This window comes from Phocoena sinus, chromosome 11, assembly GCF_008692025.1.
Source record: "Phocoena sinus isolate mPhoSin1 chromosome 11, mPhoSin1.pri, whole genome shotgun sequence".
In the NCBI taxonomy this organism is placed as follows: Eukaryota; Metazoa; Chordata; class Mammalia; order Artiodactyla; family Phocoenidae; genus Phocoena; species Phocoena sinus.
The window spans coordinates 41849119-41875702 of NC_045773.1; the positions used below are offsets into that span (position 1 = coordinate 41849119).

Below are 26584 nucleotides of genomic sequence, written 5' to 3' on the forward strand. Positions count from 1 at the left end.
GTGCTCCAGCTCACAGAACCAGCTGGTCCACCTTCCAGCCACCCTTGTGCAGCACCAAACCAGCGCAGACCAGAGACCAGCCCCTCTGTCAGCTGAATATCACTGAGTGACCTCTGTCAGTGCCATCTGGAACAGAAGAGATCACCCAGCTGTGCCAGGCTCCATTCCTAACTCGCAACACTGTGAGATTACTTTCCAGAAATAGATAACTAGAACAGGGATAAAGCAGAGAGGAGACATCAGTAGGCAATGGAGTTGTGAATAAAGCTGGACAGAACCCAGGAGAATGTGTGCTCCCAAAAGGTCAGGAGAAGGCCATCTTAAATTCTCCAAACATGACTTACAACCTGTACTTTCTACTTCTCCTAACCTCAGAGTCTATGTTTAAACCGAAATCTAATAGGAGCTCAATTTAGGACATAAAATGTAACATGATATTTTAATAGATGCGACTTTAGCTTCCTACAGCTAGAAAAATAAACAGGCAACAGGCACGCATCACTGAAAATGGTGAAGAAAGACGAATGTCTGGGCCTTTGGCTAAAACAAACAAAAAGCAAAGACAAAGTTATGCTCAGAATAATCTGTAAAGGGAAGTGCTAAGAACAAACAGGCCATCTGACCAGTTCACGCAGGACCAGGGCATTCGTGGTAATAATTAAACATGTCACAACTCCTTTTAGTTGTCTCTCCCCCTCCACCCCCGCAGTGAAATCCCATTTATGGAGCCTCTGCGTGATGTCCAACACAGAGGATGAGAGCTGGACATCAAGGAAGAGCTCCCGCCTGTAGATTTACCTGGGTTTCTCAGCAGGGCTGTGTCCGTGTGCATGTGTTATCCTAGGGAACTGCCATATGGATGAGAATCCAAGAATTTATAGTTAAGAGACCAAGTTCAACACACAAGTAGGTCCAAATATAAATTAGAGCCCATGTTTTCTTTAACTCCATGGCCAGAGTGCTCGCCCTCATAAGGCTCACGAGCCTTACTCAAAATCAGTTTCACAGAATCGTCCTATTGAGATGCTCTGTAAATAAATTCCACAGACCAAAAAGTCTGGGTGCTGCTGCGTTGCACACCCTCTAGGGGTGTCAAACCTCTGACAAGTCCGAGAATTGAGACAAGTCTTTGACTATGTTTAACCCAATGTTTCCAAATGGTTCTCACCACAGATCCCTACTGTCAAAAAACAGCTCTGAGCACACAGGACTCGTGTTAGTCCAAACACTCAGGACAATGCTTTGCCGAACAGACTGAGAAACTGGGGGCCCAGAGCTCAGGGAAGAGCCAGGGCATCCTGCAAGACACAGCTGCGTGAGGAAGAGTTCTCAGCAGTGAAAACACCCAGGCCAACAGGACAGAAAAGAAAGCCGAAACCCCACAAGTGGAGGGGAGCCTGATGTGTGATGGTGGCAGCATCGCACAGCAGGACGGAGGGAGTCGGGAAGGCTCTCTGCTAACTCTTCCCGTTAACCCAGTGGGAAAAGAAAACTGGAGCCTGTGTCGGATGACAGCACACAGTCCCTCCCCAGGGGCTACACTCTCCTCCCTCCATCACTTCAAGTATGGCCATGCGACTTGCTTTGACCAATGAAATGTGAACAGAAGAGATTGTCACCTTCAAGCAGAAACTTCTCCCTTTTCTTTCTGCCAGGACAACTGGTAATGTTCCTGTGTGAAGCTGTTCCGTCAGTCTGGGTCCCAGGATGCAGATGTCACGTAGCAGAGCTGCAGCAGACCCTTCAAGGATACATAGAATGAGTGAGAAATAAGTCTTCATTTTTTTAAAGCCACTGAGATTTGGGGATCATTTGTTACCGCAGCATAATCTGATCTACCTGGATTGACACAGACCATTTCCTTACTTTATAGAATGGGAAAAGACCTGACATGAAAAAGCAAAATTATGTGAAAAGAAGTCCCTTGGTGTTGAGCAATGTTGCCTTACCCAAGCACAAGGGATGGTAGGAAATTTCTGGTAAATTCAACACCATTGAAATTATACACTTCTTTCACCAAAAGTAACCACAAGAAAATGAAAAGACAAGCCACAAACTAGAAGAAGATATATGTAGTACATATAAGCAACAAAGAATTACTCTCCAGAATATATAAAGAATTTCAGAAATCTTTAAGGACAAGCAATCTAACAGAAACAGGCAAAGACCTCAAAGGCACAGCACAGGAAACACCCGATTCCCTCCAGCACCAGCTCTGAATCATGACTTTGGATTTTTCTCTCCTTACAGGCTGTGGGAACAGACTTCCACAGAGCCCCACCTCCTGGTATTCATGCCCTGTGTAATCCCCTCCCCGAGTGAGCTGATCTAGTGGCTTGTTTCTAATGCATAGAATATGGCACAAATGATGGGATGACACTTCTGAGATTAGGTTAAAAAAGACTGTGACTTCCATCTTGCTGGCTTTGGTGAACCAAGCTGCCAAGGTGGAGAGGTCCATGTGCCAAAGAACATAATATTTTAAAGACTTATTGTAATTTATCTGTAGTAGGAAAACTTCTGACATCAGGACTCATAGGCAAGCAGGAGGAAAAACCCCCAAACCCTTGTTTAAGCCACTTCCCCCCAAAACACCCTTCACACACCACACACACACGTGCAAGGGTCTCCTAGGCACCGAGGTGTCTACATCAGCATTTCCCTCGGGCTCCCTGACATCTTCCTGTGGCCTGAGAGGACGTTTTCTAATAAGCATATTGTCCCACTTCTTGGTTGAGAGCCTCTATCATTTTGAAAAAGAAATTACAATTTGGAGGTGGGAATACAGGGGACATCTTTTAATGAACACTATACTAAATATTCCCCTGGAATATCTGTAACTGAAAAATAATTATAAGGATAAACACAATTTTTAAAGTGGCCATAATTGGAAAGTAGAATTTCAGAAGCTACTCATTTTCTTGCTTGCTTACATTGTCTAATTCTTCTATAATGACCACACATTGCTTTGCATGTTTTTTATAAAAAGGAACATCCCTTTGTAAAACAAGGTATAGGAATGACACCAACATTAGTTAGAAAAGAGTATGACATTTTATTTTCACTTACGGATGGACAGTACATGAATTTAGAAATATAATCATTGCAGGGTTCTGAAATATTGATACCTTAAGATCTAACACACCAACATTAGCCCATTCACTGCAAAACAGCCACGTCAGCGGTTCAGATTTGGTCTTTGTTGTGGTCGCTGAAGTAAGTTCTTAATGTGAAATGCCCAGTAGCATCTGAGTAATACATTACAGTAGACATGAACTAAGTTTCGATATTTCCTCTTTGGAACGAATTATGCTTATTTACAAGAGTAGGTAGTTCTAATTACTTACCCTATTGTGAGTTTTAATGACTGACTTTAAGCTACAGAGGGGTTTCCAGCTATTATTTCCTTTAAAGTTTCTAAAAGCAACAACTCTTATTAATGTTTATAAAAGATAATGTTGGAAAAAAGGTAATGTTAAAATCAAGGCGCTCTTTAGAGATATTTAAGGACAGGAAAAGGTATTACCATTGAAAAAACTGTACATATTTTCAAGCACAACACAAATATTGTAGCAGTATTTAATTGAACTATTTTAAAATAGTGGCAATTATACTTCCTTACATACTTTTCTAATTTTTAAACCTCATAATTACAATTTGAATATACAGTCTGACTTATAATTAGAACTATGCACAGCTTCTAGAGTGTATTTTTTCAGATTTATTTCTTCACATAAATTAAAGTTTAAGTTGGTCCTTGATTTGGAGAGCTGTAACTACCTGGAAGCACTAAATTTTAGACTTACTGACAGCTAACAAAAACCCTTAAATAGGGAAAAGCATCGACACTACCGTGCGTGGAAAAGCAGCTGCTGCCTCCAAGTGCAACCTCGGATTCAGCACAAGACCCGCTCAGAGGCCTGCATGTCTCCATGAAAGACCCCCAAGAAACCGAAAGGTCCAGAATGAAGGAGCTGACCAACCAAGGGCATTTTCCACACTGGGGCAATCCTGAAAACAGAGGAGGCTTTGGACCTCTAGCATAAGAGAGAGACTTCACATTCTTTGATTTCATTTACACCTTTTAAAAAAGATAAAATACACCTGAACCTTTTTCATCACACTTAAACTGCACAGCTAAAGCTGACTGAACTCATAAGGCAGCCCAATTGAAGCTCCAAAGGAACACCAGACCCTGGTCTCCTCTTTCCTACCATGTAGTCACAGACTATTTCGTCCAACTACTTGATGTATGGAAAAGACATTTTATAAACAGAGTAGAGTTAGCTTATTATTAAACTAAAGAAAAGTCCAAAGATGTATGGAAAAGTATGCTTGCTAACAGAAACTGCTTCTACAGTGACAATAAACTGAGCTAGAAAAATAATTTCACTGTTTTAAATAAGGAAAGAAGCTAGATTTTTTTAAAATATATTACTTATTCTGCAACAGCTGATTAAACTGACAATGAATAGATTCCTTCCATTCCGTGAGCTGAATTGAGGTTACATTTTAATTATAGAATAGCTTCAAATGATAACCATCCCCATAGTAAAGAGATCATCAAGGCAGTAACATCAGATCAATTCTAAGTCATCACCCCCACACAAAGCGCAAGATGTGCTTTTGGATAAAGGATTTAAAAAGACCTTGGGCTGACGTGGAAAGCGGGTCAGTAAAGACTCCAGTTCTGCATAATGGAATCTTCCAAGCCAAGCCGCTTTCCACAGACACAAATTCAGTCTATCTTTTCTTTCTGGACCAATCTGGGAGCATCAACAAAATCTTTGCCATTGTAAAGAATAATAAAAAATGTTCCAATGCTTGCAACTCCCCAGAAGAGCACATATGCCAGTGTTTCTGTCCAGGTGTCACCTGTTGATTTTAAAAACAAAGAGCTGATAAATAACAAGTCATTTTATTGATACTAGATCCAGCTTTCAGCCGTTTAGCACATCTTGACAACATTAAAGTTTACAAACACATCCGAAGGAAAAATATAAGAACCTCTCAATTAAGGTTTAAACCAGTGGTTCTCAAACTCTGGCTGGCAACAGAATCCGCTTCAGGGCTTGATAAAGAATCAGCTGCTGGGCTGAACCCCAGCGTGTCTGTCCCATTTAGCAGGCCTGGGGTGGCGTCCAAGAATCTGCATTTCTAACAAGTTCCCCGATTATGCTGATGCTATGGGTCGAGAGACCACATTTTGAGAACCGCTTAACTAAACTAATTTCAGGTTATATCAAGCAAATAGTAATTATTAGTTTTAGATTATATACTTTAATATTATAAGAAATTATTACTAATAGTTTAGTTCATAGTCCTATCTATGACAGGTATCAGCTACTACTAAAATGCCAACACAAAAAATACTGGGTTGGCCAAAAAGTTCATTCGGGTTTTTCTGTTATGGAAAATAACTTTACTAATATACATGCTTCAGAAAAGTTATGTATTAAAGTGTATAGGGGCTTCCCTCGTGGTGCAGTGGTTGAGAGTCCGCCTGCCGATGCAGGGGACACGGGTTCGTGCCCCAGTCCGGGAAGATCCCACATGCCGCAGAGCGGCTGGGCCCGTGAGCCATGGCCGCTGAGCCTGCGCGTCCGGAGCCTGTGCTCCGCAACGGGAGAGGCCACAACAGTGAGAGGCCCGCGTACCAAAAAAAAAAAATAAAGTGTATAAAACAAAACTCAATAAATACAACATATTTAACACAACTCTCCTGATATGCACTTTTTTTCAAAGTCTAGAGTACATGAAGGAAGAAGCAGCAGGCCAATGGGAAAAGGTCTATTTTGTTCAACTCCTTGAACAGGTGAACCCAGTGTTGCTTCTCTCCCGCAATAGTACTGGCCTCACCTGCTGACAGGGAAACATGCAGAGGTCAACAGCCAGTTGAGAGGGCACGCCAGAAAGGAAATCAGGGTGTAGACACTTTCCTAATAAGCTGTCAGAGAACATGCTTGCATTTATTTGCTATTCTCTTAAATACCAAAGTAGGGGCTAGAAATCAGACACTGTCATATCTAAACACCACAAAGATCATTACTTTACAACAATTAACTGACATGAGATGTTACTAACCACAGCATCCAGTATCTTTTCACTTGAAAACATTCAAATTTCCACAACTGCTAATTTTGACAGCTCTGGGTTTTAAAACTCTTTTTGGATAAAGAAAAAAGCAGTCCCTCACAAGCCCACTCTGGGACACTCCCCAAAGGAATGGTCCATTTGTTTAGGCTGAGTCTTGGTCTTGATTTCCCTGCCTTTCCAGAGGTTCCACAGGGAAATGTAAGTATATAAAAAGACCAAAATAACAAAACTAATTCAGCAGTGGAGTGGTTCCCAGAAAATGGCATCCAATGGGCAATGTTTTAAAGCGAGAAGTCTAAGGATCTAGGGTGTGAACTGAACCGTGAGCAGCACATGCCAGCTGGCCCTGTCCTCTTCCTTCCTGCCCCAAATGTGACACAGACCCCTAGTCATGCCGCACAGTGATGCTGCACTCGAGTCCTCGGCTTGTTTTTGCACTGTGATGGCTTTTACATTTTTAAAGAACTGTAAAAACAAACTCTGCAAACAGAGACCGTATATAGTTTACAAAATCTAAAATATTTATTATCTGACTCTTCAGAAAACGTCTGCTAACCCCTGCCCTAGAGTAACAAGAAGACAGCTCCTCCCTGTGTCATGACTACCTACACTGCTAAACACTGAGGGGATTAGAGATGAACAGGTTCTGAGCCTCCCCTCAAGAAGCTGGCAGAATTACTGTGGGGTGTGGGGGGTGAGGAGTCCTTAATTCAGCAAAGTTTTACTGAGGGCAAAACTGTATCCCAGACACAGGAGGTAAAACAATGAGTAAGGCACCATCTCTGCCTTCAAAAAGTTGCTGATTCAGTGAGAAAGACGAATGAGTATGCAAATCACTACCACACAAACAGAAATACACCTTGGGTGCATTCAGGACCCAAAGAGTATAGCGCCTCTGAAGAAGAAATCCCTAGGTGCTTACAAGGTTAAAAGAAGAAAGTGCTATAAGAGAGGTACACAAAATGCTGTGGAAATCAGAAAGGGGGAGATGAGGTCTGTGTGGGAGAACAGAGAGACACTTCATGAGAGGAGAGCCTGAGGATGGCATAAGTCAGCCAGGCAGAGAAATGTCAGCCCAGTGAATTCAGGATAGAGGATGTGACTGGAGGTGCCTAAGGCTGCACCTCGAGGCACAATGCAACGTGTTACAGACTCAAACTCCCAGAGCACTGAACACTGCTTAACATGCATTTAAGATGAAAATGTCTCCATTAACTTAGTAACACAGAGGAACATTGAGAGAGAAAAGAAAACCAATAAAGACCTTGTCAGCTCAGGTTCTTAGGCAATTTCACTATTAAAATTTAAGAAGTAATGTATTCATCTATAATAACATTTATTTGTCCAACATAGGTGGTTGGTTAAATAAATTATACATCCATTAATGGAATACTGTGCAGCCATTAAAAATAAAGAACGTGGGGAAATATTTATATTGCTCAGTGAAAAAACAGATTACAAAAAAATTTGTATCTCACTTTTGAAAACAAGAATACACACTTATAAAGATTAAAACATCAAAATGTTAAGAGTAATTAGCTTACCTCTGAAAGGCAAGGGGATAAATAACATTATCTTCTTTTTTGCCCAACTGTATTTTCTGTAATTACTATGTATTACTTTGATAGCAAGAAAAAAATATTTTAAAAAGCTTAAGTGGAAAAAAAAAGTATCAAGCTACTGAGTATACATTTTTCCTTCTGTCACATCTAAGGACTAATCCTCCCACCTGCCCACTTTACTCATTCAATTCAATAGGGAAACATCAAGTACTGAATAGGTGCACACTTAAGACGCTGTACAGGAAAGATCAACATTCTAAGAAATGACTGTAAGAATGTGAAACAAGGGCAGACTTACCAGCCATAAGCAAACAGATAATGCACATGGAAAAGGCGACAACCATGATAATAGGCAACTGGAAAAGAAAACGGAAAGAGAAACCATCACATAAGATGCTAATCAATGGTTGTACAATCAGTTATGCATGCTTTGCTTTAAAGAGAATAAAACCCTTCTGCAATCCAATATACAAAGTATCTTTCTTTCAGCAAAACATCATTATGTAGAGTTTTGATCGTAACTGCCCAAATCTTCGAACAGGTTAAAAGATCTGAAAAAACATGGCTTTGCTCCAAACCAGGGAGTGCTAAGCAGAGGGAGGTCGCCCAGATGAGAACCCAGACACCAGGCCCCTCCACTCCAGGACACCCTGCCCACTGGAATGAGACCCCAGAGAGGCTCTTGAAAAGTCTTGTGAACAGAGGAGTCAACTTTCCAGGTCACAAGTTTGCCTCCGGCAATCCCTGAACCTCAGGGGAGTAGTCTCCAGAAATGAGAAGCCCTCACACTCCCCTTGCGTCTGTGTTCTCACTTAAAGAGGATCTGCCAAAGACAGTCAAGTTTGAAAGAAGACAAACATTCCAAAGTTATTTTACTCCTCTCCCTGATCTGCCCCTTGGGGACACTTAAATATTTATGTTCCATTTAGAACAACATACAATGTTTTATATCAAGGGGAGTTGGCACCATCTATAACTTCAGACACAATGCTTTTAACAACTTGAAAAACATAAACGTTTCTTACAGCCAGGAATTTCAAATCCCTTGGAACACTTAAAGGGCTATGAGATTCTAATTCATCCACTGAATAGTTCCCAAGAAATAAGTCTATGGAATCCTAGAAGAGATAAAAAGGAAATTAGTAACTCCCAAATTAGATATGATTATATTACTGAAGAACAGTACAAAGATACAGCCACCTAATGACCAAAAATTAGCATCAAATAACAAACTTACTTGTCTAAATCCATCAGAAAAGTTGTTCTTGTAATACCGTATCAGTGAGTTCCAGCCATCCATTATAAGTCCCAACTGAGTTCTCTTCCCAGTTCTGGTTAAATATGAGGTTAAGTTTTGAGTTACAGATTTGCATTAATATGCAATTATGCATTAATATGCAAAAATATAAAATTCTCACACTGTTTTACAGCCAGTAAGTATGTGGTATGGAGATAGGTGAATTACAAAGATTTTTTAAAAAAACATCCCTGAATATATGAAGGAGACACCTCACAAAAGAAACCAATATCGGGTCCAAGAAATGGGTATCCTATTTCTAAAATATTACCAAAGTAGGCACAAAGAGGAAAAACGCTAAGTTCCACTTGCAAAGACAAGAAATAAGAAGAGAAACACACAGCCCAGGTTAAGTGGCATGAAACAGCAAAGAGACTAGAAAGCTTATCTTGCTCCCAGGGAATCCATATAGCAGAAAAAGACCCAACCACCATGTGTAACAAATTCAAAACATTCTAGCCTCTCACTACCCAGTGTGGTCCTTGAAAACAGCACCAGCACCACCTGGGTACAGAATCTCAGGCCCTGCCCCAGACCTGCTGAGTGGGACTGGGGCGAGTCAGGTGCACAGCAAGCTTTGAGAAAAGCTAAGGAGCCATGGTTCTCAACCCCCACTGCGCATCAGAATCACCCGGGGATGCTAAGAAGACACCAGTGCCTGGGCCCCATCTCCCTGCAGTCCTGACTTGACCGGTCTGAAATGAGGCCCAGGCACTGGTGGTTTGCTGTTGCTATTGTCTAGAAGTTGCCCCGAGTGATCTACTATGCACCAGAGCTGTGAACCGCTGGTCTGGAATGTGATTTTAAAGCATGGCTTGCCTGGTAAAGTCAGTCTTCAAGGCACCAGTTCCCGCATACTGTTTGGCACAAGCATTTGCATTGTCAGCCCAGGCTGTGAGAAAGAGTAAAAATCAGCTGATAATGATTAAAATAACAACCAATGCTCTAAATCCAAAATATTTCTTTCAGACTTTGAGTAACCTCGCCTCTGTTAAAGAAATTACCTACCGTTTTTGTAAATCTTCTCAAATTCATCTTGTTCTTCAAGCTTTTGTCCCACATGCAAAACTCCTAGTCTCTGGAATAAGAATCATACCTATGTTTATGTGTAACAGATTTCAGCACATATGACTTAGGAAGAAAAAGCATAGTCCCCAGATCATCTGTCACCTGGCTGTAGGTGGGAGATGCTTTCCCTGTACGTGGGGACCACAGCACTCTCCCGCTCAGGCCAGGCTGCAAAAGCCTCTCTTTGGGCTTCCTTCTGCCCATAGCCCCCACTCTCCCTTGAGCCCCAGCACCGCAGCAACAGTGGCAAGACTGTAAACTCAGAGACAGGGGCAGAAGGGAAAGGACGGGGGAGAGGGAAGGCTGCTGCAGGATTCCAGCCATTACTACCTCCTTTCCTGCCACCCCCAACCTTCCACTGACTTTACCCCTCTACCTCCTCACAATTCACCATCTCCAGACTTCTGACCTCCAAACTTATCCCCTAACCCTGGGACCCTTTGAGAATTGGGATGACTACTACCTACCTACCTCCCCACAAACAGCCCTTTGCATATCATCTCAGAGGACTCCTGGGCATGCTGAAGCTCTCTATGGACTCCCCACTGGAGTTCACTGACCACAGATTAGGAACTCCTGCCTTGGTCTTTGTCTCAGACCCGCTACCCTCTTAGAACCACCATCTTCACTGCTCAGCTCAAATGACATCTCGCTCTCTCGCCCTCAGAATGGGGCCTGCCCATGCTCAATGACCTGCCCTCACTGGAAGGGGAAAGGCACAACTGGAGTCCCCACATTAGCTGGCACTGAGGCTAGAGACGTTCCTGCCCAAAGACTCTCTGAAGGTTGGTTAGGTTTTATAATACTATTTTTAGCATGTAAATTAGTTAAATACAGATTACAAAACCTAGTTAAATAGAGTTCTGTTAATTAGCCTTGGAAACAACCATTCCTAATATTGTTTCTATTGAAAAATATATTCTGAAGTACAATAAATCCAACAGACTGACAAGGACACAGTACCATACAAGCTAGAGAATGCTCAAAGAGGGCAACCACTCCTTTGGTATGTCCTACTTGAGGATTTGGGGAGGTATTTTCCCTCCATAATTCTGCCCTGAGTCCCATAAAATTGTCATAAACAAAGTTGAATGTTTACAAATTATTTAGGCAGGAAACCACTTGGGATGCATTTTGTTTGCTCCCTACATCAAATGCCAATGTGATCTGGAAATCTGGGATATACATATTTTTAATTCCAAATATAAAGAGAAGAAAATATTTATGCCTATTCTTTCTCAACAACACAGTCTTACTGGTAAAGCAAAGCTGTGTCAGAAACTTTATAGCTGGGAGTTAATATCCCTTGCCAAACAATAAAAGAGGTGCAAACGAAAACAACTTTTGAGGTACTATTCTGTACTATTAAAGAAGAAATAAAACCTTTCTAAATAAAAATATTTAATGCTGGCAAGATTCACTTTTCACTGCTGGCTAGTCTTAGGGGTAACTGGTGTAACACTCTTGGAAAGTATATATTCTCTTTAACCCAGGAGTTAACCCAAAGGAAATAATTCAAGCTAATAATAATATACATAGGTATATTCTCTATAGTCTTATTTATAAGCCAAAAATATAGAAACCTAAATGGCTTAGTAAATTATAGCACAACAATGCACCTCTTAAAAACTATGATCATGGGCTTCCCTGGTGGCGCAGTGGTTGACAGTCCGCCTGCCGATGCAGGGGACACGGGTTCGTGGCCCGGTCCGGGAGGAACCCACGTGCCGCGGAGCGGCTGGGCCCGTGAGCCGTGGCCGCTGGGCCTGTGCGTCCGGAGCCTGTGCTCCGCGGCAGGAGAGGCCACAGCAGTGAGAGGCCCACGTACCGCAAAAAAAAAAAAAAAAAAAAAAAAAAAAAAACTATGATCACATATAATGCTAGAGCAAAAAGGCAAAATTTAAAACTGTACATACACTGACCATGATTATGGACAAAGTGTACATCCACGGATGGCAAGACACAAAACCAAAAAGAATTGGGTTAGGACGGGGGCATGTGAATGTTTCTTGTTATTGGTTTTTAAAGATGAAGTTTCTTTTTTGCTATATTGTTTATCTGATAAAAGAAAACAAGCATTTGTACCTGAAGCTGGGCCTGAAGCGAACGACGAGCTAACAGACTCTGGATCACATTAGTTCTGTCCAGACAATCCATGCAATTGCTGCGGAACACGCCTTCCTGGTTAGTCACCACCTTGCCGTCAGAGTCCACTAGAAAATAACTAAAACATATTTATATAAACACTCTCATACCAAAGTCAGCCAAGCCTACTAAGGACAGACCTCTTATAACACAGGTCCATGTCAGAGACATTATTAAAACTGAATTAAACCTAAATTAAAAGGTCAGATGGGAAATGTACAGTTCAGGTATATTTGATTACCAAAGACCAAAAGGAAGTCTGAACAGAAGAGGCAAGACAGCCCCTATCTCAAAACAACTGTAGCATCAAGGTCACTTCACCCAAGAGATGTGAAAAGGGACAGTTGGGAGTATTGTAAAGATGGCTATGGACATCACCGTGTTTCCCTAAGGCCAGAAGAGATCTTCCTTTGACATAATTATTGCACCTATGCCCCCTACGTCGGGATTTCTTGAAGCACAGTCCCCTGTGCTATCTGTATCAGAATTCCCTGAGATGTCTGTTAAAAATGAGGATGCTTGGCCTTGAAATAAACTGAGTAAGACTCTCTGAAGCAAGGGCTGGATATTGTGCATTAAAAATATTTAAAAATCCCTTCTTAAAATGGGTAATAGGGCTTCCCTGGTGGTGCAGTGGTTAAGAATGCCAATGTAGGGGACACAGGTTCGTGCCTTGGTCCGGGAAGATCCCACATGCCGCGGAGCAACTAAGCCCGGGAGCCACAACTACTGAGCCTGCGCTCTAGAGCCCGCGAGCCACAACTACTGAAGCCCGTGTGCCTACAGCTCGCGCTCCACAGCAAGAGAAGCCACCGTGATGAGACCATGCACTGCAACGAAGAGTAGCCCCTGCTCGCTGCAACTGGAAAAGCCCATGTACAGCAATGAAGACTCAACGCAGCCAAAAATAAAATAAATAGATAAATGAATTAATTTAAAAAAGAAGGGTAATATATGCAAATAGTACTAAATTTATAAGGTATAATAGGGTATTATTTGAAAAATCCGTTTTCCTTTCTCCCCTGAACCACCCAGATATCTGCACTGGAGCCAACCATGGTTACCAGTTCCTGTGTTTGTCATTTTTAACAATCTGTTCAGATCATTCTATGAACTCAAAAATTTGACAATGTTGACACAGTGTGGCAGTAAAGAGCATGGACTTTGGCAGCAAACAACTGGTTTGCTACCCTTAGCTCCTCAGGCAAGTTACTAGCTGTGTAACTTTAAGTAATTAACCTAATCTCTCAGAGCCTAAATTTTTTTTCCCCCACGAAATGAAGATGACAGCATCACCATTAGGCCGCTCTTAGGTTTAAATGAGATAACGTAAAATGCATATAAAGTGCTTAGCCAGAGTGTATGGGACAGAGAATACAATGAATACTAGATAATATTAATTTTATTGCAATTACTCCCCAAAATCAAAAAGTGAGGGAGAAACACAATAGATTCACCGAGGGCTAAAAATCATGACCTTAAAATTAAGGGTTTAAGGGACTTCCCTGGCAGTCCAGTGGTTAAGACTCCGTGCTTCTAATACAGGGGGCATGGGTTCGATCCCTGGTCAGGGAACTAAGTTCCCACATGCCGTGAGGTGTGGCAGAGAAGAAAAAAAAAAAAAAAGGCTTATAAGAATGTGTTTAGACTAAAATTCTACATGAGGTTCATGCCAAACTGGTGAAGTTCGATTAGAGTATGTATATGTAGAGTGCATGTGAGTGTTGGCACCCCATTAGTACTTATAAACTAAATACTACATGTTTTATAAATATTATTTATTTATAATAAACACACAGTGAGAGGCCCGCGTACCACACAAAAAAAAAAAGCTGAGCAAATGTCTACAGAAGTTTTACTATGTTACTGTGTAACTGAAATTACACAGTGCATTAGAACTACACAGGCAGAACAAAATGAGACTGGTTTCCAGATTCCTACTTCTGGCTTTAAAAATAGGTAAAGACTGACATGTGCATAGAGTACAGCGAATATATGAACCCACACAGTAAGTAACACTGTAAACACATATGAGAAGTACCATGAAGATATTCAGACCCTTTGATCCATTATCCTACCCTCAAGAATTTATTTCAGGAAACAGTTTAACAGAAGTAAAAATATATTTATACCCAGAGTGATTCACTGCAGCACAATCTTTCATGGTAGAGAAAAGGAAACAAACCAGATGCCCGATGCAAAGAAAAGCATTTAACTGAAACTGTACTATGACAAAATGGAACACAGAAAAGCCATTAAATGCTATCATTACAAAGACCTGGTAGGCTAATGACAAAATGTGATAAAATGTCTAGTGAAAATAACTGAACATAAAACAGTAGCAAACTAACTTCAATTATATAAAAATTTGTAAATGCGTAGAAGATAATACATAAAAATATGAAAATACCTGGACTTGGGTCATTTTTAAGAATTTTTAAATATTTAAAAATTACCAAGTCTCATCTTTCAGGGGAAAAAAAAACCCTACAAATCAGAGTAGAGACAAGTGCTATCAACCTAGTGAACTGTATCTGTAAGTCTGTTAGATAATGCATAATATACATGATTAACATATGCACCTACCTCATCCCTCAACCTCTGTAGGGAAATAACATAGCTTACCTTAATTCATCTTGCATTTCTGCTACTTGATCCAATAAAATACTTAGTCGATCCCATCTCATATTTTTACATTCCTTATGGAAGTCAAAGGCAATATATCTACCAAAAGAAAAGATATTCAGAAAGTGACTAAAGATTATTCATTTTCTTTCTGTTAATAATACCTTCATAAGCTGATCCTCCTCTCTACATACACATCGCCTGGGAACAGTAGAGCCTCCTTCACTCTGGGTTTACCACTACACATATACACACGCATGCAGGCATGCACAGACACACCCACCTTCTCATGCTCATATCTACTGAAGGAAAAAAATACACACACACTCTCTTCTATCTTCATATGTTTTTCTAGAGGGCCTGAGATAGGAGTAAAGAAGCCCAGCGAAATGCTACAGAAGTGAGCTCAGGAACAGCAATCAGGCATGTTAATATAAAGTAGCCTTGTCCAACTGAATATCTACTGTATATTTATTCTCTACCCCCATGTGCAAAGAATAGGGTCTTTTTTTGATTTTCAGATCAATTAAGATGTTCAAAATGGTCAAATGCAATTCAGTCCAAGGACTGTCTGTTGTGTATTAGGGGCTGTGAGAAGAACAGAAGCAGGATGGTCCCCATTCTGGTTAGTTACTGTTCATCCTACCAAAATATTCATTATCACTATCCATACATCACACATACATGTGGTAGAGAGAATTTTCTTGTCCATCAATCTGTAATGGGCTGTTTTCAGTTACCTAATATTTAAGAGGTATAAATCTCAAAGTTAGAACATATCTAACAGTGAAGGTGCCCTACTATGAGCTGGAAAATGCTGCCCCTTGAGAGGGGGAAAAATCATTAACCAACTCCCGAAAGTCAAGAGAGGAAGAAAGAATGAAGAGAACCTGGGCACCAGGGTACATGAAGATTCTCACACATTCCACTTCTACCCAACTTCCTATTCAGGGATCAAGTCAAGTCATAAAGGAGGAGGACTAGAAGAACATTACACTCTCATCTACAGAGTTAAATTCAGATTAGGTGTCTGCTCTCATGGAGCCTTGGCTCCAATGGCCGAAGGGACATCAATGTAGGGAGGGCTTCCAGCAGGTCAAGAGAGGGGCTTCTATCACCTCAATGGTTATCTCAGGGGAGAATGGGGTACTTAGAAATTAGTATAAAAACAGAAGTTAGCCAACTGTGATGCCAGACTTTGGGAAGACTGGGAGTGGGGGGAAGCATTTTCAAAGGCAGCTCCATTAGAAGTGGTGGTGTGATAGTTATTTTTGGAGTGCTCTGACCATAGCTCTAGACTTGCCTGAAAAATTTAAGTGGCTCACTAGCACATAAATGCACTTGGATTCTTAAGGTTGTATCCTTCTAAAATTACATTTGTTAAAATTACATTTGTGTCTTCTAAGAATGTCTTACATCATTCTATTTTGGTAACAATAGCTTTAGGGTGTTTATTCCTTAGCAGTAAGTAACCTCCAAGTGCCCTGGAACACCAAGGGCATAACTTTAGACTCTGACTTATGCCTCAAGTTCTCAAAGTTAGCTGCTGCTACAAGCACTAGAGGCAACTCTGGAGGTAAGTATACCTACAGAAACCCTCTGAAGCACAGACAGGGGCTTAACCAGGGGTGTACAAAGGAGGCAGCAGATAAACTTTTTCCAGAATCGACATGTTGGACTCTAAACCCAGTGATGCTGATTTTTCAGGTCTTAGGTATATTCTGAGTAATTCCTCTGAGGATTTTGAGGCACATCCTGGATAGGAATCACTTCTCTGACTCATCCAAGTGTGCTTGGGCAGGTTCCACTATGAGAAGGCAGAAATGGGCATGGAGTAAGGGTCTGATAAATTTGCTAGAGTTTCTGAGTTGGACAATAGGCTTAAATTCTTCCTCAAAGGTTCATTATATCATTCTATTTTTGTGTATGTTTAAAAATTTCCAGAGGTTAAAAAAATTCTCCCCAAATAACCGAGTACCGTTTCTTTTAAAGTCTTCCCCCAGTGCCTGTGACTTCCTACCACAGTATACCCCCACCTCCTACCCCGGTTTCCTAATGCAGAAGCTCCAAATGGGCTGACTCATTACCCTGCACATTTCCACAGGGCAACTGTTTATGTTTTAGGATCCCCCCTCTTTTGACAAGGCTACACAGAATTTGTAACTATTGCCTGCTGCCTTACAGGAGGGGCAAGTTGCTGCTCCAGACAAGGCCGCCATGCAACAGTAAATTGCTCCAGCTCGTGTGGTGGTCAGGACCAGGCAGACCACACCAAACGAGCATGAGTAACTGAAATTCAAGACCCAATGGGCAGAGCGACACAAAGCCTCAAGGAGAGGATTTTAATCAAGGGCTAAACTTTTAACAAAATTCAAATTAAAATTCAACTGTTAAGAAGTTATTCTGCAACATGAATTATGCCAGAGGAAATTTCAAGCTAACAAAATCATGCTTTTAAAACAACAAACTGAAATACATCTAGAGAGATCTATGTACTTACGTATATATGCATTGCACATCTACTGTGAAAATACCTACAACAGATTTCTAGTGAGGTACCTGATCATTCCATTTGCCAAGGAAGACACCATTGTTGCAAACGCCTGTTCAAGTGGCTTCTCTGAGCCCTTCTGATTAACCTGTAAAAAATTAAAAACACCACAGCCTGCTTTTTAAAAAAATATTTGTTTGTTTATTTATTTATTTAAGGCTGTGTTGGGTCTTCATTGCTGCACGCGGGCTTTCTCTAGCTGCAGCGAGCAGGGGCTACTCTTCATTACAATGCGCGGGCTTCTCGTTGAGGTGGCTTCTCCTGTTGTGGAGCACGGGCTCTAGGCACCTGGGCTTCAGTAGCTGTGGCACGTGGGCTCAGTAGTTGTGGCTCGCGGGCTCTAGAGCACAGGCTCAGCAGTTGTGGCACACGGGCTTAGTTGCTCCGCGGCATATGGGATCTTCCCGGACCAGGGCTCAAACCTGTGTCCCCTGCGTTGGCAGGCAGATTCTTAACCACTGTGCCACCAGGGAAGTCCCACCATAGCTTTCTTTTAAGTTTAATTAGAAGGACAGAGTGACATCAGCAAAATGGCAGACTAGGAAGCTTTAAGCTCTTATACCCTCACAAAAACATCAGAAAAAAGAGAAGCTGTCTAAGCCAACTTCGTAGGAGCTCTAGAAAACAGTCAAAGGTTTATAGCAACCAGACAAATGTCCAATCAAGATAAAGCCATCCTCAAAATAGTAGGACAATTCTGTAGCATTTTTCTTGCCTTTATCTCACCCTTTCCCCAGTGCAATGACGATCTTAGCTTAAGCAGCAGCAACACAGTTCTCAGCCCCCCTCCACAAATCGGAGCAGACCAGACCTTATTTGCACACTGCTCATATAAGCTACAAGAGGACTATAAACCAAGACGCCTAGGGCAAGATATTTCAGGTGGAGACATAAAATAGACCATCTAAAGCCTGCAGAAGCAGCTGGGGTGACACTCTTTGAGAAATTAGGATACTCAAAAGCAGCCACGTATACGGAGAGTTTTAGACAGCCATATGCATACCCAAGCAAGATGCATGCTCAGAAAAGTCCTGAAAAGACCTTAAGCCTTCACCTCAGGCTAATCCCTACGTTCAGAGCAAGCCTAACTAAATAAGTGAAGGACTGCTCCAACACAGAAGCAGTCTGCAGAGATTAGGAGATGCGGTTGTTCTCTCTTTTTTGTTTTTTCCTTTGTCTATTTCAGTTCCTTGTATTCAAGGAAATTTCTGTCAAAACATTAGCTGAAAACAAGCTTAAAAGAACGGAGACTTCAGTGAGCATACACAACAAGGAACAGTCTTTGCAAAAAGTTTGGAAAAGTCTCAAAACAAATAGATTACTACAGCATTCAATAATCAAAACAAAAACAAAATAAAACAGCAAACCCCTGAGAAAGAAGAATCTAACTTCCAGAGTTACTACATTATAAACATCCAATACCCAGTTTTCAAGAACAACAACAAAATCATAAGGCATACCAAAAAACACAAGAAAACAAGGCTTAGCTTATTCAATGGAAAAGGATAAATTGATAGAAACCATCCCTGCAGAAGCCTTATTTATAAAAAGCTTTCAGGGAATTCCCTGGTGGTCCAGTGGTTAGGACCTGGCGCAGCCTGGGTTCCATCCCTCGTTGGGGAACTAAGATCCTGAAAGCCGTATGGCGTGGCTAAATTAAAAAATAATAATAAATAGGACTTCCCTGGTGACGCAGTGGTTAAGAATCCGCCTGCCAATGCAGGGGACACGGGTTCGAGCCCTGGTCCAGGAAGATCCCACATGCCTTGGAGCAACTAAGCCCGTGTGCCACAACTACTGAGCCTGTGCTCTAGAGCCCTCGAGTCACAATTACTGAGCCTGTGTGCCTAGAGCCCACGCTCTACAACAAGAAAAGCCACTACAGTGAGAAGCCCATGCACCACAATGAAGAGCAGCTCCCGCTCGCTGCAACTAAAGAAAGCCGGCACCCAGCAACAAAGTCCCAATGCAGTCAAAAATAAATAAATATTTTAAAATTTTTTAAGTAAATAAATAACAAAAAGCTTTCACAGTAACTGTCTTAAATATGCTGAGAGCTAAAAGAAAGCATGGACGAAGAACTAAAGGAAATCAGGAAAACCATATATGAAAAAAATGAGAACATCAACAAAGAAACAAAGTATTCAAAGGAACCACACAGTAAGTCTGGAGCTGAGAAGTACAAAATGGAAATTAAAAATTCACCAGAGGAGTTCAACAGCACATTTGAGCAGGAAGAAAGAAGAATCAGCAAACTTGTATAAGACAAAAGAAATAATCAAGTTGAAGCAGCAGAAAGAAAAAAGAATCGGAAAATTGAATGGAGCCTGAGGAACTTCTGGGATACCATCAAACAGACAACATATTCATTATGGGAGTCCCAGAAAGAGAAGAGAGAGAGAAAGGGGCAGAGAGATTATTTAAAGAGAAAATGTCAAAAAACCTTCCCAAATTTGATGAACGATATAGATCTTCAAATCCAAGAAGTGCCCAATCCCCAGATATGACGAACCCAAGGAAACACACCAAACACATTATAATCAAACTACTTAATGACAGAGAGGATCTTGAAAGCAGCAAGAGAGAAAGGACTCATCACATACAAGGGATTCTGAATAGAATTATATGCCAATTTCTCTTCAGAAACCTTGGAGGCTAGAAGGCAATGGGATGATATATTTAAAGTACTGAAAGAAAAGAACTGTCAACCAATAATTCTATATCTGGCAAAACTGTCCTTCAAAAATGAGACAGAAATTAAGACATTCTTGGATAAACAAAAGTTAAGGGAGTTCATTATCCCTAGACCTGCCCTACCAGAAATGCTATAGAGAGTTCTTCAAGTAAAAATGAAAGGACACTACAAAGTAACTTGGAGCCACATAAACAAAAACATTCTGCTAAGGGAAATAAGATGCAAAGGAACAAATATTACACAATACAATTTATATGGGATACCCAGAATAGACAAATTTATAGAGACAGAAAGTAGAATAGAGTTACCAGGGGCTGAGGTAAGAGGGATAATAGGAAGTTACTGTTTAATGGATACTGAGTTTCTGTCTGGTATGACGAAAAGTTCTGGAAATGGTCAGTGGTGACGGTTGCACAACACTGTAAAATATTTAATGCCACTGAGTCGCACACTTAAAAATGTTAAAATGATAAATTTTGTTTAATAAAAAAAAAGGATGCTAAGGTTTTATTCCCCCCAAAATGTAAGAAACATACCAGATTGATTATGACTTGTTTTCCATAAATAATTATTTGTGAATCAAAATGCCTTTGGAAACCATCCATCTAGAGAGGGGGAAAAAAAGAGTTATATACTTTACCAGATTACATTATAAGAATACTTATAAGATGTTTAAAAGTGTCTCCTTAAATGTCCTATCTCTATATTCAAGAGAATGACATTAAGGTGGACTATGTCTTCTAGATATTCTAAATACCATGTAGTGAGTAGTAATTATAAGCCGTTCTACTCTGAGCTACAATATTACTATTTTATTTCTGAGCATGTCAAACAGAATACACTAAATATTCTAAACAGTGTAAGACTGCAAATCTTACTGAGATCTCTAAAATCTAAATTTACCGTGTCATTCAGTTTGTTTTTCCACATTTCTAACATGCCACATACACAGCCCTTTGGTTTATAAGCTCGCTAAGTGCCAGAACCAAGGAGAAAGGCCTCAAAGATGTTGAAATCTGACTTATAAGAAATAAATACATGCTCTATACGCAAACTATAATGCCACTAAGCTTCTATTTATAGCCAATGAAAAAAGCATGGAAGATACACACATGATTTGCTACTTTGTTGATCAGTGGCAGTGGTTTGTACTTGAGATTTGGTCTTTGAGACCAGTAAAGTGGTATTGATCCTCGAGTCTAAAAGAAAAGAAAAGATATGTAAAAAGAAACATATGCACAAACTTGTTTTTCTCACCTTATTGTCAGCGGTATATACAATATCAATGACTGCAAAAGAAAAAATAAAAATGCAATCTACTAACTATGAAAGAAATCCATGCATGCCGGCTCCTAAAACTCGTATTTTGGGGCATGCATTTGGAAAGGACTTTTTCTGATTTTATATACATGCACTTGTGTAGTAGACAGTTGTGTTTCTCCTAAATTCTAAAATAAATCAATTTTTATCTACAAGTAAAAATTACCAAGTTACATCTGGTATATAATTTGGCATTATAATAAAACTAGAAATTGCTTTATTCATTCTCAAAAGAATATGTTTATGAACTTAAAAATATTTTTAGCCATTAATACTCTGGAGCAGTAAGTGATCCACAACCCAGATATTATGTCACAATGAATGCAAGGCAGGTAAAGTCAGTCATAAGCCAGCTGCTTGTCCTGTCGTCACTGCCCTGAAGAAGTCTAAGGGATTAAGCAGACGAGAGGCTCCATTTCCATAACCCTTGCACCTCCTACCCTACCCTCTCCTTTAGGGATTTATTTAATTCAAGGGCAGAAAACGTCAGCAACTGAGTGCCAGGTTAATGGAATATCCTTGTTTGGGGTGAACTCTTTCCATATTGTAGACAACGATATTACTTTTAAAAGGAGAGAAATTTCAACAATATGTCAGGAAATTACAATCCAAGTAGAAGAGACCAACTGGCTGGCTGCCTAACAGACACGTTAACTTGCCTGTACAAATGAAGCTCTGCTCCCATTGTAGTGCACAATTTGTTCTGTTTCTACAAAGTTAGCTGCATGGCCTTCAGAATCAATTCCTGAATTGGAAAAAAATTAACTATATTTATTACATAAGAAAAACATCAGAAACTCACTAATTCACTCTAACTTGAAAACTAAATTTCAAACAAATGCATAGCCCACCATCAGAAAGCTCACAAAGCTCACTCACTTAAACAGGCTTAAAGGGAGTATTAACGACCTAGTAACAAACAAGTAATGTCGGCTGCTATTTAATATACCAATTGTTTATATATACACAATCCCTCTAAAACAGTGTTTCTCAAATTTTGGACACATTTTAAAGAAAAAACAAGTTCTCAAAAACCTCTGACAGTATACCCATAGATCCCAATTTTGGAAGTTAACACCATTAAACACAATATTAAATGCAAATGTGGGCCATTACGTTAACAGTATTTTGTTATAATTATGCAAATGGTCCAGCAGATGCGTATAATTTTAATTACCAAAATGAAAGCACAACTGTATATGATCCTACAATTTCTACAACTCCATGGATATACCCATAAAAACTAATTTGAAAAGTATTGCCCTTAAATATTTATCCTTGATTTGGTTAATTCTTTCAAATGTTTGAAGCATTACCTTACTATCTTGTTTACATAAGAAAAGCTTGCTAAGCAAAGGCAACTTTCAAGCGAGTCCCTGACTCAATTAGGACAAAAAAAAAAAAAAAAAAACCCAACAGATTTTTAATGATCTCAAATATTTCTCAACATTCTTTCTATCTGACGTACTTCTAAAACATATAACATTTTGAGGTGTAACATATAACATCAGTGTTTCTGTTAACATATTAACAGAAGGGAAAAAAATTATAGTCAAATCAGCAATAAAATGCCTTCTCAGTACGTTCTAAAATTACTTGTCAGAAGCATGGGCTATACTTGGTTCTGTCCAGAATTCCCATTAAGGAATAATATTTTATTATTTTAAATAAATAAAATATTTTAGTTATTTTAAAGTAGTTATTTTAAAAAGTGAGATGGAGAATAAGAGTGAGATTGTGTGTGTGAGAGCGAGTGAGCGTACAAGACATCTTTATGAAGCGATTTCCAATATATAAGTTAAAAAAACCCAAGGTGCAAGAAAATGTACACAGTATACAACCACTGTCTGCAAAAGAAGGAGAACATACTTGGAATAGCATAAAAATTATCTGAAGGATAAGTAAACTAACAACAGATCAGCTGGTCGGGAGGTAAGATGCAGCAGACGAAGTCAGAAATGAGAAATATTTTTTAACTGCGTATCTTTTTATACCTTTGATGCCTGATCTATGTGACTGCATTACCAATTCAAAACTTTTAATTAAAAAACATGATTCCAACCAAGAAAATCTAGATACAAGGGCATTGCTAACTCTAATCCTGGTTGTGTGATCTTGGCCAGGTCACTCACTAAATGTCTTTCTTCCTCTGCTATATCACCTATACTAAAGGAGATTAACCAAATGACTTTTACAACTTCCTGGCCCAAAACTTCTATGATTTACCTAAGGGTCCATAGGATTCTACTCTGATATACTCTGGCTTAAAAAAAAAAACAAGAGTTCGGGAAACTCATTTTCATAATGACAGTAACTTCTAATACAGATTTTAAAAGCTTCGTTTAAGCAAATTAGCGTGTTGCTAGCACAAAGCCTAAAGAATAAATGCTCAAATGTAAATCTTCAAAGTTGAAGGCATAAGGTCAAATGTCTAGCTTCATACATGCAAAGAAACCAAGAGCAATATAAGAAAATACTTTCTGATATGAGTTTAGGTTATTGAAAACTATAGTGAGTTCAGCTATGCTCTCAGACATCCAGCAAATAACATGATCAATTCCTCTTAAAGCAGTAAGAAGCAGCCTACAGTGTCTCATTAACATCTGCAATGTAACTACAGTAGCTGGAGTAAAGTACAGAAGACCTACCTAATTATCATAATGAAGCAGGAGACAAATATTTAGCAAGGCTATCAAATGATAATGAAACAAATAAAATACAAAAGGTTACATTCATGTTACCATGAGCCAAACATTAATTAGAGATAGATATAACCCAGTACCAAATCGTGCTGACAAAATTAATCTCACCTCTTACATAATAGCGGACACCAGCTCTGAAACAACTCCTCCTCGAGATGAGAATCCAATCAAAGTATTTTCCATTAATAGAACATGAGTGCATAGTAATAACTTAACTACATTAAGAAAAATATAACATATTGCAAAATCATATGTATTATTTTCAGATGAAATTTGAATCCATCTACCCTAGTAAGAATGACTCTGCCTTTAGAAAATAAAAAGGAGAATATGCAAATTTTTGGTTCCTCATGAATATTCACAAGCCTTTAGTACTGATTGTGAAGTTTTGTCAAGTCAGTAACCCTATAATGACATACAGTCAGTGTGTTTAAGTGGTTCATTACAGTGTTTCTATTTAAATAATATGATTTCCTTTCCCAGATAGTCTTAACCACTTTCTGCAAGTAAAGAATTAAATATTAACCATATCACAAAAAAATCTTTGAATGAAAGACTTATACATTTAAAATAGATTAACCTTCCAATAAGAAGTGGAAAAAAGGGGGGAAAAACACTAAGCTACTGAAGTTTATATTATATGCATAATTATAATTACCAATAACTTGCTAAGTATATAAAGATTTACAGATCAAACTGTAAATTAAAGATTATTCAGAAACAGAATGTATCTCTCTCTTCTTCATAGGTTTGGGTTTGCCCTATGGTTATTTCCTATACATAACATTTTGCTTAATATAATTTGATTCATCCATTATAAAGCATTAAGAGCATAATAAAATAAATATCTATAAACCTACCTCCAACTTGCAAAAAGTATCAAAGCCCTGAATCTAATATCTGTTCCTTCTTCATCCCATCCAACTGCCTTCTTCCCCAGAAGCCCTGTGGAGACGATTCCCCTGCCTTCTTAGTTTCATTATATGCAACCATGACGTGAAAACACACAGCTTGCTTTTGAGTTTTATAAAAATGGCACAACACTCTTAAAAAGCTTCAAGTCCTTGTTTATGCCCCCAGTAAGTATCTAAGAGTCATCCTTGCACTGCATGAAGCAGTAGTTTGGTCCTCTTCATTGTTGTGCGCAATCTATAAGAACCATACCACAACAGCCCTAATTCTTCTGCTGATGGAACTCGTGGTGCTCAGAGTTTGCTCTAACAGTGGGGCCGTAAACATTTTTGAAAAACCTCCTGTATAAATGTATTGTGTATGTAGAGGGGAAGGCCTGGTAAATCCATAAGGAAATGCCAAATAATTTTCAAAATAGTGGTACCAAATGATACTAGCAATATGAATTTCTTGTGATTCATCCCTCTCTATCACCTGGTATCATCAGACTTAATAATGAGTCATCTTGAGCTCCCAATTCTCAAACCACAGTACTAGAGAAGACTCCAAAGCCGTATTTACTCATTCATTCATTTGGAGCAGGGCACAAAGATGAATCAGACATGGAGTCTGCCTCTGAGAGAACTGAGTATAGCATGGAATATGTCTGTTTTATGAATCATTTTCTTCTGATTACAAGATGAATATCCATCCAAAAGCATGTAAGGAACGAAAGAAAAAGAAAAATCATGCAGAATCCCACCACCATGACACAACTTTTAAAATGTTGATGTATTTACTTCTGATCTTTTATCAATTAGTGACTCTCAGGGCCATGCACTCCCACTTGGGATGCCCATTTCACACTTTCTCCTCAACCTCCAGCTACTACTCACAGCTAATGGCACTGCTTCCAATTTCACTGTGAAAATAAAAGCCATCCACATGCTCCCACATCTATCTACCTACTAGCCTCCACGTCCACCATAGCTGCTTCCTTTCTACTAGGGCGGATGAGCTGGATGGTGGATAAGCTGTCTATGTCAGGCCTTCGACCTGTGTACTAGACCCCACCCCCTCACACACTCAAGGACATTGCTCCAGCATGTGACTGTGCTCCCACCTTCTCCAAAATCTTTCTTCCCAGCATCTGGTAACAGCCCCCATTTGGGGAGAAGTGGGAGAAACAGGAACATAACCTCCCTCTCTAATGGTCTTTTTTTTTGCGGTATGCAGGCCTCTCACTGTTGTGGCCCCTCCCGTTGCGCAGCACAGGCTCCGGACGCGCAGGCCCAGCGGCCATGGCTCACGGGCCCAGCGGCTCCATGGCATGTGGGATCTTCCCGGACCGGGGCATGAACCTGTGTCCCCTGCATCGGTAGGTGGACTCTCAATCTAATGGTCATTTTTAAACAACCAGCAGCATATCAGCTGATGAGACTCTGCCTGGAAACCTTATTTTCATTTGCTTCTGGGACACTACTCTCACTTGGTTGGTTCTTCTCTTCCTCACTTGCCTTTGCTGGTTCATTTTTCCAACTTCAAATCTTAGAGTAACTCTATATGACTCGTCCTTTCAGTTCACTTACTTTGGTTCCCCCACTTCAGAAGTCCTTTGTCCTGAGGCCTGTA

The 26584-nt window shown here is 39.9% G+C and overlaps 1 protein-coding gene across 2 annotated transcripts in view; it reads right to left on the reverse strand.

The window, feature by feature from the left end:
* Positions 1-3035: 3035 nt before the first annotated feature.
* SACM1L (SAC1 like phosphatidylinositide phosphatase) overlaps positions 3036-26584 on the reverse strand; it is a 56811-nt gene continuing 33262 nt past the window's right edge. For both annotated transcript variants that reach the window (XM_032648051.1, XM_032648052.1), the window contains 13 exons: positions 24170-24271; positions 22019-22104; positions 21152-21238; positions 20576-20644; positions 17353-17432; positions 14794-14892; positions 12109-12247; positions 9964-10033; positions 9775-9847; positions 8896-8989; positions 8684-8776; positions 7957-8014; positions 3036-4875 (listed from right to left, as the gene is read on the reverse strand). In XM_032648051.1, the coding sequence (XP_032503942.1) occupies positions 4739-4875; positions 7957-8014; positions 8684-8776; positions 8896-8989; positions 9775-9847; positions 9964-10033; positions 12109-12247; positions 14794-14892; positions 17353-17432; positions 20576-20644; positions 21152-21238; positions 22019-22104; positions 24170-24271 (1187 nt within the window). In that variant the 3' untranslated portion in view covers positions 3036-4738. The remainder of the gene's footprint in view (positions 4876-7956; positions 8015-8683; positions 8777-8895; positions 8990-9774; positions 9848-9963; positions 10034-12108; positions 12248-14793; positions 14893-17352; positions 17433-20575; positions 20645-21151; positions 21239-22018; positions 22105-24169; positions 24272-26584) is intronic.